We start from the raw sequence: 13,070 nt of genomic DNA, 5'->3' as shown, positions 1-13,070 counted from the left end.
TTGTCTGTTTTGTCTTGAACTCCAAAGGAAGATCAGAATAACTCTGAATATTCACAAAGTTAAATCAAGATGCTTACAAATTGCTTAACAGGATCTAAACAAGATTGTCTGCACTTACTCAGGCAGGTCCACATCCTTCTTATGTTAACTTAATTTTTTGTAGACTATCAGCATGCTGTAAAAAATGTATTTTTTGCAAAGCTAAAGACCCAGTGCAGGATCTATAATGTGCAGAAAGCCACTGAACTCCCTGAGAAAGGAATCTTTGCTCCTACAATAATATTCAGACTTACTGAACTAATAGCTTTGAATTTGATTAATCAGCAACAGACTCCTGAAAAGACGCTAGTAAAAGCCACTGAACTCGCCGCAAGTAGTCCGGAAGTAGTCAAGTAAGGCAAACGTACTGTTTGGAAGTGTTAAGGGTATTTGAGTAGAACAGCAAGCAACAGTTCTTGCAAATACCTGGGAAAATACCAGTAACTTCTGAGAGTTTTCAGTCATGGCCAGTTACAACTCTCTCCGGGCAGTCTTTCTGCCGTCAGAGACAGTGTGCCCCAAGAAATATCTGCCACATTTCAGCTTCCAGTACAGATCATTATCCAATCTCATCTATCAGGGTATCTGGAGCATACAAACAGGCAAATCTTACTGAAGACACAATTCTGCTAGCTTCTTCAGGGACAGAATGCCCTGTTGGATGACTAGCTGGCTAGTCATGATGGCACAGTATCTCAACTGTAGCAGTGATACTCTGAGGATCAACCTTGTAAGAAGTTTTTAAACAAGATGCCCCCTCTCTCCATTTTTTTATGATGTTGTTTAGATTTTTTTTTCTCAGGGAATGCAGTTATTTACACTGCAAGTAGAAAACAGGACAACTGTTTTTTGGTCTTTAAATTTTGATTTCACTGCCCCCTAGAGATTTCAAGTGAAATGGATTCAATTTCCTGTTCCAGCATGAGTCACTACAAGAACTTCAGTAGTGTAGTACATAAGGTTACAGTTTGTGACTGCGCTAAGAGAAGTTCAGTTGTCATCCTGGTAGGAATCTTTGTGACCACACCTGATTTTTCACCCTGCTGTGCTTGACAAGCTGAAAAACCATTAGGAGTGCCTTGGACCCTCTCCTGTGTCTGACAGCTGTCAAAATAAGACTTAACAGATGCATTAAGGAGATTCCCGACCAGAACAGCTGTTATTACTCATGTGATTTTTCAAAGTCCATGAGGGTTTTCAATCTCCCCAGCTATACTGCTCAGCAGAGGATCTACTCATTTGCTATGGATATCGCTGGCTGTTCATTGCTTGCTATTCTGTTAGTTAATAAGTTTTAGTGCCAAAGTCTGCGTTGCTTCCTATCCATGGATGTGAAGAAAAGTACAGTAACGGGTGACATGCAATTACTCCATAAAAATTGTCAGTTTCCTCTTTTTTTCACTTGGAGCAGTAGGAACTTCAGCAGTCAGACCAAGATTTTGTCAGCTTTCCAAAGTCTCCCACCAGAAACTTTCTCTTCTCTGGCAAGACAAGTCTCTGCCAAATTTTATTCTATCAAACACTATTTTGACATCTCAGACCAAGAAGTAAGCTGCTTATCTGCTACAGCAAGCAGGACAGACATCTGTTTCAATTCTGGAGAATGCAGCTCTTAAAGAGAGTTCAAATTGTGCTGAAGTCTGGGTGACTTTTTTGGTTTGGGTTTTGTTATTGTTCTGATTGATAGGTACAGAACAGCAGTCTGTACCATACCACAAAAATAGCCAGTGAATTCAAGACTTCAAAAGCCTACATCAGATTGCTCCACAAAACTAAGGTGCCTGAAAACAGTGCAGAAGGGGTGGGAAGAGAAGTGCCTTTTGAATTATCCTGTAGATAACTCATTAATAAGCTATATAAATATATGAAAGACCATTCCTACTGCTGACAGCTTTGTTCTGATGCTTTATGAAAATTCAGAGGTGGCTGAGTTCAAGCTTGCACCTTTTTGTTTCCACTTCCATTAATCAAATCGTGTGATACTGCTGTACTGGTAATCTAAGATACACTGCCTTAATAGCATGACAAGGTGTATGCATTGGATAGGAAGATGTAACTAATTTATCAAGTTGTGTGTGGCAAGAAAAAATTAACAGAACTATTTAAAAATACATATTAAATAAAGGTCATGCCTTGAGTTCGGATAATTTAAATTCCTGTTACACCCACTTTAAAACTTACATGTTTTGATGCACAAACATAAATATCACCTCCATATTAATCAGCATCAGTATCAGTGGTAATTTATGATCACAGTGCAATTCATTGCATAGAAAGCATATAGAAAAGAATGTATTCTTTTCCCTCATCTCCCAAAGAAACATATTTCATAATGTGAATAGAAGCATAGTTTTGTTTCAGTTATCTCTGTTTATAATATGTACATATATACCTCCTTTTTACTTGAGGGAGGTCTGAACATTTTTTAAAGTCACTGTAATATAGTATAGAAATTGCTACATACATAAAGCAGAGAGTCACCTATATTATATGGAAAGAATGAATTTGAGAAATCACTTAAAGTGCCTATCTGTATTTTCATTTCTCTCCCCTGGAGTTGTTCTCCAGTGCAGAATTTGGGAGAGTGAGTGAAAAAAACATGAAAGTCCAAATAACCATTTCCTGTACACAAAAGAGGGAAAATGAAACAATAATCCAAGGTTACTATCTTAAAAGTACATACACATTGAGTTTGTCTTACAAAGCTGTATATGGCACTTAAGTATTCATTGTATATATATTACGTATTTGTAGGCTGCTTCTTCAAAAAAAGAGTTAGCAAATGGAAAGCAATACATATTTCAGTCTTCAAACTGCAAATGTGCCAAATAATCATCAAGATATTTCAATTTTAGGGAATCCTTCTTTTTTTAATACAATTAAAAATATTTGTGTTGAGATTTATATACTCACTCCTGTGGGTCTAGGTTTGCATTTTTTTTATAAAATGATGCTGTTTGAATCATTTCAATATCATTTTTCATTCTTATTGTAAACAATTCTTGCACCTTCTGACAAAAACAGGCTTTTTAGACAAAATAATTTTTAAAAAAAGGAGAAAATATTTAACATTGAGAAGAAAAGAGGAATAGTAGACTTACTTGGAAATGTACCACGAAAGTGCATTTACTGGTGCAGTTTTGATTTAGCACAGTAAATTTAATCTGTAAATTTTATATGTAAATTACTACATATATGTAGTAAGAATAAAAAAAAAAATCACTGAAATTTCATTGAATAAAAGCTATATTTCTATGCATGTGGCATACAGTAAACAGACTTTTCTCATTGCTTTTGCAAGCCAGTGTGGTCTTTGACTGATTGCAATGGAAAGGAAGGGAGGAAACTGATAAGGTTAAATCCTGCTCACTAAACACTATCATGGCAAGCGATTCTGAATGTGTTTCTCTAACGCCTTCTGCATAAAAGTTGAAGTAACATCTTGAACAAGAGGTTTTTCAAATCTTTCCCAAATCCATCCCAAACCCCTTACTCCTGCTGTAGTATATCTGTATAACCACCATCTATCCCATTAGAGAGTCATTTGCTGCTTCTACAGTGCTGGCATTTCATTCCCTCAATTGACATTAAAATATTATGGTTCGAAGATGTCAATTACGCCATATTCCAGGCAGAAATTTTCCCTTGTGTTCATGAGTCTGAAAGCTTTTCTTATTGCTGATGCTTCAAACATAATGAATCATTCCTTATACTTTATCTTTTAATACCACCAATTTCATGATTAGGCAAGGCATTTCAACCCAAGTATTGCTTCCTACATGCAGTCTCAAATATTCCTTTTTAGTTCTGAAATAAGTGAAACCTGATGGCTGATACACTGAGATTAGCCATATTTCATGACATTCACTATAGTAATGTATTATCACATACTTTGCTTTTATGGGATAGCAGTATTCATCCTGCAGTTACCTCACTCTTGACATGTGGTAACAAGTACAAAAAAATAACAGTCTGGAAAATCTCTTGGAATCTTTGGTCAGTAGCTGTCTAAATTCTGACATCAGTTATGCAAATGTCTTAACTGCTAAAAAAAAAGGAGCTCTGTTTTTAATTGAGCTGATATTTTTCAGAATGATCCAAAATTTTAAACTCTGAATTCCTGATAACATTTAATGTTATTTACATTCTGACTCTCTTCAGAAGGACATACCGAATACATCATTCTTAATTAGACATGACTCATACTACCATCTAAGTTTTCACATAGTTCTTCTACATCCAAATGCCACCCTTCCAAATTATGTGATCCCGAACACTTGTGGAAAGGTAGAAGGAAAAATACCTTACCAGTAGATTTCTAGACACAAACACTCCATTCTGCATTCCAACAAATAGAATATGTTGTACTTGGATCACAGAATAATGGAGGTTTCAAGGGTGGTCCCTAGTCTTAAAGGAGTCAGTCATGAACATTGACCTCATTGCTCAGGGCTTTATCAGGTTGATGTGAAAGTGCTAAGGGATGGAGACAGCATAATCCTTTCTGCACAGCCTGTTCCACTGCCTGACTGTCTTCACGGGGAAAAAGTTTCTCTGTATAACCTGCCTGAATCTTTTCAACTTACATTCATTGTCTCTTGTCTTCCAGCCGTGCATCACTGTGCAGAGACTGGCTCCATTTTGGTCAGTTATGGGATGGTTATTGAACCCACGTTGAACCTGGGTTCAATAACAATCCCATATCTAGTGAGGGTTGCCATTAGCTCCCCATGAGGCCATCTCTTCTTGAGGCTGAACAAGCTCCCTCAGCCTTTCCTCACAGAGCCCGTGCTTCTGCCCCTGACCATCTTGGTGGCCCTCTGCTGAACTCAGTGCAATTTATATATATCTTTGCTGTATTGAGGGTCTGCAAACTGGATGCAGCGTCTAGATTTGGTCTAATTTGCACTGATTAGAGGAGGATTATTACTGCCCTCTTAACTACTCACTGCGCTCCTGTTAAAACAGCCCAGGAAGCTATCAGCCCATGCTCAGCTTGCTCTCTGCCAGGACTCCCAAGTCTTTTCCAGCAAAGCTACTGCCTAGCCAGTCAACCCCCACCCTGTACCAGTGCAGGTGGTTACTCAGTCCCAGACAGGACTCTGCTTGTGCCCTTGCTGAATTTCATGTGGTTCTTGTCAGCTCATTCCTCCCATCTTATTTTGGTCCATCTGAACCTGCCCTCAAGTGTTTTGACTTTTCCCTGAAGCAAACCTGCTGAGTGTACACTCTTTCACCTCCTCCAAATCATGGATAAAGATGTTTAACAGAACAGGCTCCAGTGACACTCCACTTGCCCCAGGTCTCTGGATAGAGTACATGCCATTTACCACTGCCCTAGCACTCCAATCATCTAACCATCTCATCCTGTGGGCTCGTATGGCTTGAGTTCTCTGGAGCAATCCCTGTCTAAAATCATCCACTGCTGGTGATTCTCCTCCTGCTTGAAGCCTCAAAGCAGAGGTCTGAGACACTTTGTTGGTGAACAGTGAGAGTACCTCAGCCATGTCTGTGTCAGAAGGATTACTGGTTTGTCTGTGTATGTGCATATATATTTATGTAGTTAAATATGTCATATACATAACACCATCACAGTTATATAACATTCACACCAGCTGGTGTTATATAGTCTTAAAGTGAGTTTTCTTCAATGGAGTCAGTCTGATAGGAGATATGGTTACTTCTATTTCATTGTCATCACCTCATACTCTTTATTCTAGGATCATCAAACCATTTTAAGAGCATGGGCAGTTAAAGACTTTGCTCCAAATTGTCCTTTGTATGTCCAAATACTGAAACCTGAGAATAAATTCCACATCAAGTTTGCAGGTAAGATTTTAGCCATTTGAAACACTTGTTAATATCTGTCAGTTTGTTTCATAAACCCACAAGGAAAGTGAGATTCACCTAGGGAAATCTACTGGTTGTAAGCAGCTTAAGAGCGCATATTGTAAAATAACATAGTCTGTATATACCCTATCAATAGTAAAATGTCATGTTTTACATTAAAGTCCTATTTATAAGCACTTTTAAGGATTATTGCTCTCATGTTACGTAGTATGCAAAGTGGAATTATTTGATATACAATTGTTACTTCTTAATTGTAAATTCAGGTAGGTTTCCAGCCATATCCGTGTCTTTAAATCACTCCTGTCTACTAAAACATACTGTTACTATGGGGTATATGAGAAGATCTCGGAAGTGGCCAAATTTTCCCCAACAAACAATTGGAAAAGAAAGTCTTCCCCTTGGACTGTTTTTTCCTAAGTGGGCTGAAAAAACATTATTTAATTACTTTCAAATATTTTGGAAAGAGATATATAATTTAATTCTATATACAGCAAAACATGTATCTTAGAAACTATTACATAAAATGCAAAATGATATCAAGAAAACCAAACAAATCCACTCATAAAAGATTAACAGCTTTAATTGACAAACTGTTTCTCTGTGCTATGTAGGTAGGTCTCTTTGTCTATATATAAATACACACACACATACATATTTACATACAGACGTATTATGCTTATGTGCAAAACCACACAAATACTTTTATGATGAACTCATTTTGCCTATCTTTGGAAAAATCTCTCTATAAAGTAGAAACAAAGCTTTCCTTTTCAACTGTAATTTTGAAAACTCTGTTTTCTTGAAGGATATTCTAAGGAACAAAAGATTGCTGATTCATGCAAAATTACAAAAAAAAAAACAACCCCACTATGGAAAAGTATTAAGTCTCCTCCATCATCCCAGAATGCGATGAAAAAGTAAATTCAGTGCAGAGCAATTCCAGAGCAACAGTTAAAGCTATAATTCTAAAAGCTACTGAATTTACCACTAGGTTGGAAAGAAGGAAAAAAACATCACAGCAGTTCTGAAGTTATAAAAGTGTAATCTCAAACTGTGAGATTGCACAACAGGGAATAAGGCTCATGCTGTGACAAGAATGATGGTGCTTTTTCATCTCCCTCTTAAAACCACACAGCTGAAATGTAATCTCTTCTCCCTACCCATGGCAACTTTTCTTTATCGGTTACTGTGTTAATTTGTTGTTCCTAATTGTACTTTTAAGAGAGAGTTTCATTTTTCTTAATGGTTTGTCTCTGTAGGAGCTTGTGATACAACTAGACCTGAAAAACAGAGGTGATTTTCCATATCTGTTCTAAGTCTCAGATTGAGAATTTGGACCTTTTTGTAAAATAAAAAATGAAAATAAATAAATAAACAGCAAGATCAATTTAATGCTACTCACGTATAGCACAGGAACATTTTAATGTGGTTTTAAATTCAGCAAGTTTACAAACATGGTATAAAGCACCTCTGGATGTTTACTTACCTAGCGCAAATTGTAAGGCCACTGGTAGCCATGAGAACAACGTTAGTGCTCATGCATTTTCCTAAAAGGACTCTAGTTTGGTTATTAATCCCACCCAATTCTTCATTCTGAAATACATACCCAGGGGGGCCTGCGGACTATATCCCTGTCCAGAATGCTTATGAATAAAGTTTGTTATAACCATATGGAACATTTTTCTAAGTGCTTTTCCTATTATGATTCAGGACTGCTTTTATTACTGCCTTGATGCAAAAGCTTCTCTTAAATTTGATACTCCTTTAACAAATGAATCCTTACTTCTGGCGGTTTCCCAGAATGATATTGTGCATTTTTATGAACCAGAAATATTCAGTAGTAGGACTTTTTTTTTCCTTTACACACAGGTTTATAGGCTATAACTGTCAAAAATAAAAGTTCCTAAATTTAGAAAAAATACAACCTAAGAGTCCAGAATGTCCTCCTAACAGAAGCCTAACTTTTAACTGCATTCAAAATTTATAAACTCTGGAAGCCCAGTTTCTCACAGTTTCTATCGGGTTGACCAGTTATCCTAGACTGCGTAATACAGTCCTGAAATTTAAATCCTGACTGCATTTACCTGTGGAAGAGCATCCTGGAGATTTTCTGCCTTAGGCTTCAGAAACAGGATATAGGTCAAGTACTTGTTTTACATTATTCCCATTATTCCCATTACAGCAAAATGGAGATGCTGCACAGGATAACACAGCCTGTCAGAAAGGCAGGTTTCCTGTCTTCACTTGATGACAGAAACACACCTTTCTATCTACTTTGCTTAAAATGAAAACTTCTGCTTATATTAATAGTGGAAAAGTTTCTCTATGCTTGAATATGATTCTTCAATGGAATCTGAAAAGCACAGGGCATACTAAGTGTCACATCAAACTCCTTTCAAGTTCAAGGTGTGAGCACTCTCTAATTACAGTTACTCAAACATGACAGTTACCAGATGGACAAGGAAATATCCGTCTTATGTCTTCAACTGAAACACTGATTTGTTATTTTGTAATTTCTAATATACCAATGCCTTGACATGCCCAGTTTTTCTTTCAGTAATACTGCACTTTACCTCACTGGCAGTTATATATGGTTTCCTAAATCTTCCTGCTTTTTCCTTCAAACACACAGGCCTACAAAAGGCCACGTACCCTTTCGGCGTGCATCTGGCCTTGCATTTCAGCACACACATGAAATAAAGGGAAGGTTGTCCACAGTGGAGCAAAATACTTAGGTAATTCAGAGACTAACTTGCCTGGGTTTTGACTTGAATTTATACATATGCTAGAAAATAAATTAATCACCTTTACTTTGAATATTCAGAAATTATGTATAATCACAATTCCAGGAACTAGGCATATTTCTGACATTCTCTATTCAAAACGCACCAATGAATTAGCAGATTGGTGAAGTCTGACATTAAACCTTCAGTAGTTTATTCAAAAGGATCATAGTCCAGACTCACCAAAATGGATTTGGAATGCAGCTAGTTAATCTATCTAATTACAGATAAAAATAGTCTAGAGATAATGAATGGGCATTTTTCTACATCTGGTCTGGTTGTGCTCATGTTAACTTGTGAACTCAACAAAAGTAAGGTTTCTCAGAATAATTGTGTCAGGTCTAGGAACATTATTACTACATGGCTGATGCTTCAGTATGATGATCAGTATCGAGTACTGTTTTATCTTCAAGAACATTACAGAAGCCATAACTCACCACAGTGCATTGCTACATCTATTTGAGGCAGACTTAGCAACAAATTTTCTGTCAAAATATATTTTCAACAGAAACTGCAGCTTCTGGAAATTCTAAATGGAGTATTTCTTTAGTATAAATGCAGTCAAAATACTTGTGTTTGGTGAACTGATTTGACATACTCTATACTCAGTTCAAGATAAACTGCAGGTTTCCTCTGCTGCTTCACTGTCACACTGAGTAACTTGCTGATTCTAGTACCTGCTGTCACAGGTCCTGACAAATGTCCCAGACCGGAGGAGTGGGAGAGCCGTTGCCCAGCTTCCTCTCTACTCACTTTAGAAAGCATCAGATAGAGTTCTGTATAATTCTCACCATGGCTCCACAATAGAAGTCCTGAACATAAATATCAAATATAGTAACGTTATAGGCAAACTATAATCAGTCAAATGGAGAAATAAGCAAGTTATTTTTGACGTCATCTGTGTCTAATAACTCCAGACAAGAGGAGAAACCCATAGTACCTCTCCATGTTTGAAATGGCTACAATATTTCTAATCATGGTAGCTAGATCACTGAAGAATCTTTAACAAAATATTCTCAGAATACATCTGAGAATTCAAAAGCTTCAAAACACTTCTGAAGTAGGTCAGGCACTATCGTCATATACATTTTACAGATGCATAACAAGTCCTGGAGGCCATAAATAGCTCTCACAAGCTCAAAGACTACAATAGAGGGGAAATAGTCCTACAAGTCCCAGCCCCACTGCTCCTGATGTAAAAACACAATGTGAACCTCTTACATGTAAGAGATAAAGATGACAACTGTAGGACAGCAATCTGTTTGCTGTGTGCGATATGCTCTGTTAACATGGTATTTTACATCAAATCCATCCAAAAAGTCAACTCTGCGTTACAGTATAGAACACGTGGAGAATTTAAGTCAGATATACCTTTCATTTGCATTGTGCCATCCATGGTTTATTAATTTCATTTACATATATTTAGGTCAGGATGTACAATTTGGTTCAAGATCTGAAAGAGCAGATGATAAAATAACTTTCCTGTATATTTTTCCTTGCTTCCATTTTCAAAAGCATTAGCTATATCATGTAACAACATTCTAAACAGAAGGGGAAGCTGGCAAAATCTTACACAAATTAAAAAATACGGAGAATTCTCATTTGTTCAGGAAATCAATATTTACTTTCATAAATCTTTGCCATCTGATTAATGGCAATAGAATGCAGATATTCTATCCAATGAGTAGATTATGTCTTACTCTCTCAAAACCTCTAGTATAAAATTCAGATAGATTTATTAATGGCACATGGTCAACTAAGCGAACACATTTCTGTCAGAAATGTTTTCGCAGGAAATATTTAATTGCTATAACTGAAATATATTTAGGGGAGGAAAAACCTTATTTTATTCTATATTTGACAGTCTTCATATAACTAAATTAATTCCTCCTCTGTGACACTTAAATAAGACTTGATATTCAGAAAATGAATAAATTTCTCCTTTTGATGATTCTGTTACTGAAAAGCCTCTAGAAATTTAAAAAAAAGGATAGAGAAGGCATACAAGCTACACCCTCACTTTTATGATCATTAAATGGCATGCGTGTAGCTATACTACAAAATCTGCATGGAAAGTAGCTTAGAGAGGCAAGGTGATTCTAAGGCTTTCAATGATACATTAGTGCAATTAGAAGTAGAGGTATGCAGCCACTCAGATTTCGCTGGGGGGATGATTTGCTTACTTTTACTCAGCAGTTTTCATATGGCTGATGTCTTGATCATCAGCTGTACTAACTGTATTCTTTCTCATCAGAAGCAAGTTGTCTGTCATTGAAAGTAACATAGACAGAATGAAACACTAAACTGAGAAGAAAAAAAAATTACTTGTCATGCAATAACTGCCTTCATGACCTTAGAAAATCCTCATGACTAAGTTTCTACACTGACAAGAAGTTTAGGTTTGTGCTTTTCCCTTGTACCCATTTTTATACTGTTGCAGGTATACATGAATGGCATTAAAGAGTGCTTTCTATTTCCTTTTCATGCTGTCACCAGCACTGGAGAGCATTTAACTGTGACCTGAATTTTAAACACTAACAAGTTGAATAATAATTCATACTATACTGAAAGCATGTGCAGAAAATTTGGCAGCTTTAAATACAAGCCAATATAAAGAACTACATATAATGCTTCTATTGCTTTCTCTTCTTGCTTCCCCCCACTAAGTTCCATTAAAAGACAGAAAAAGATAGTATCTCTGTAGTACTATTCCTTCACAGCAAGTACTAATGTTGCAGACATACTTTCTTGTAAGGACTCTCAAGAGCAAAGCACAGTGTTGTGATTACAAAAGCCAGATGAGGACTGGGGTGGAAAAAATGCAAAGTTGTAAAAGGAAAAACCACCATCCTACTTGCCTACTTTTCAAGGAGAGAGCAGCTGTCAGCAGTTCCTGGCAGGATATTAGTTGAATCTACATCACATACTGAAGTGCAATGAAAAATCCCAGAGCTGCTGACAAATACCAGTCTGCAAGTCAGTACAGCCTGATTGATCAGCAGTCCTGCACTGCAGTATAGTAGGTATGCTATTGTGTGAACACAAAATTATATCTGTACAATGCTGGATGTCTCTATACCAGGTATGAAAGACTGCAGAAGTTGGAAAAGATAAAATATGGACTATGCTGCCTGGCTTTCACATATAGTGCAGCAAAATAGTGGGACTCACAGAGCCATTGCATCCTCTCCATTTGTAGCTGCATTACAGAAAGCATAAACTGGTTGCAAAATTAACTCTGCTCATGCAATCTCAGTGATAGCATAGATGGGGCAAATCATGCACAGCTGCTCTCCAGGTTCAAGTGGAAGATGAAGATATGGAGGCATACTTTGATTGTCCCCATTTTCACCATTTTCCTAGACAAGGAAAGGAAGTGATAATTATATTCAATGGGAAGTATTTTTTTAAAACAATTGGTGTCTTTTCTTTTTTCTTCTATAGATCATGTTGTGTGTGAAGAGGAATTCAAATATGCTATGCTAGCTCTAAATTGTATATGCCCAGCTACCTCTACATTAATCACACTTCTGGTTCATACGTCTAGAGGACAGTAAGTATATGCTACTATTAAGATACCAACCAACCAACCAAAAAACCCAAACCAAAAACTTGTAAAAGAATGAAACACATCCTTCATCTCTCTAGCTTTCATTCTCTGACAGAACACAGAGCCTTTTTTAGTTCTTTCATATTATATATACTTTAAAGAAGGGTAGTATTCTTAACAGCTAAAAATGTACATACTTAAAAAGGTATGTAATACTGAAACTGATAGGATTTTTCTTCCCCTTTTATTCTGTATATCTTTTTAAAATAACTTGAAAATGCTGGAAGATGTTCTCAAAATCCTAACTGAACTGTGATTTTAATTTTTCACTAAGTTTTGTACAACTGCATAAATCTGTTCATTGTATGATAAATGTCACCAAGTCAAGCATTCAAAATTAGGAAATGAGGACAAAGCTGGTTTTTTTTCCTAGACTGCTCTGATCCTATTAAAAACACACTACTTTGGTACTGAAAACATTAACAAAAGTACTTGAGCTTACTTTTTACTTAGAACTGTTAGGTAGTCCATCTTTAATCTAGAAGTTTTATGTCTATGAAGACTTAAGTTTGGATGATCTGTAACACCTAGACATTCAACCATTGATTTTTAATGAGTATTTGATTCTTGAATGTAATATTCTAAATGCAAAGGACAAAAAAAAAAAAAAAAAAAAATCACACAATTGAAAAATTGTAAAATATTTAAATATGTGAAAATAATTTCTTTCCAGAATTACCACTTCAATGTCCCAATTTTCTTACATTTATTTTACTTTTACTCATACTTTTTATGTGCGATACCATAATTGATTTAAACACTTGATAACTAAAATAAATTCATACCTA

At 36.3% G+C, this 13,070-nt stretch overlaps 1 protein-coding gene across 7 annotated transcripts in view; it reads left to right on the top strand.

The window, feature by feature from the left end:
* The window catches only part of LOC134170596 (potassium channel subfamily T member 2), a 131,172-nt gene that overhangs the window by 82,345 nt on the left and 35,757 nt on the right, over positions 1-13,070 (top strand). For all 7 annotated transcript variants that reach the window (XM_062632114.1, XM_062632113.1, XM_062632110.1 and 4 more), the window contains exons 14-15: positions 5,760-5,868; positions 12,117-12,225. In XM_062632114.1, the coding sequence (XP_062488098.1) occupies positions 5,760-5,868; positions 12,117-12,225 (218 nt within the window). The remainder of the gene's footprint in view (positions 1-5,759; positions 5,869-12,116; positions 12,226-13,070) is intronic.

The sequence above is a fragment of the Pezoporus occidentalis genome, unplaced genomic scaffold, assembly GCF_034315485.1.
Source record: "Pezoporus occidentalis ecotype Australia unplaced genomic scaffold, CSIRO_AGI_Poc_V1 ctg383, whole genome shotgun sequence".
Classification (NCBI taxonomy): Eukaryota; Metazoa; Chordata; class Aves; order Psittaciformes; family Psittacidae; genus Pezoporus; species Pezoporus occidentalis.
The sequence above is the reverse complement of the archived record's forward strand: the minus strand, read 5'-3'. Positions and strand labels throughout refer to the sequence as shown.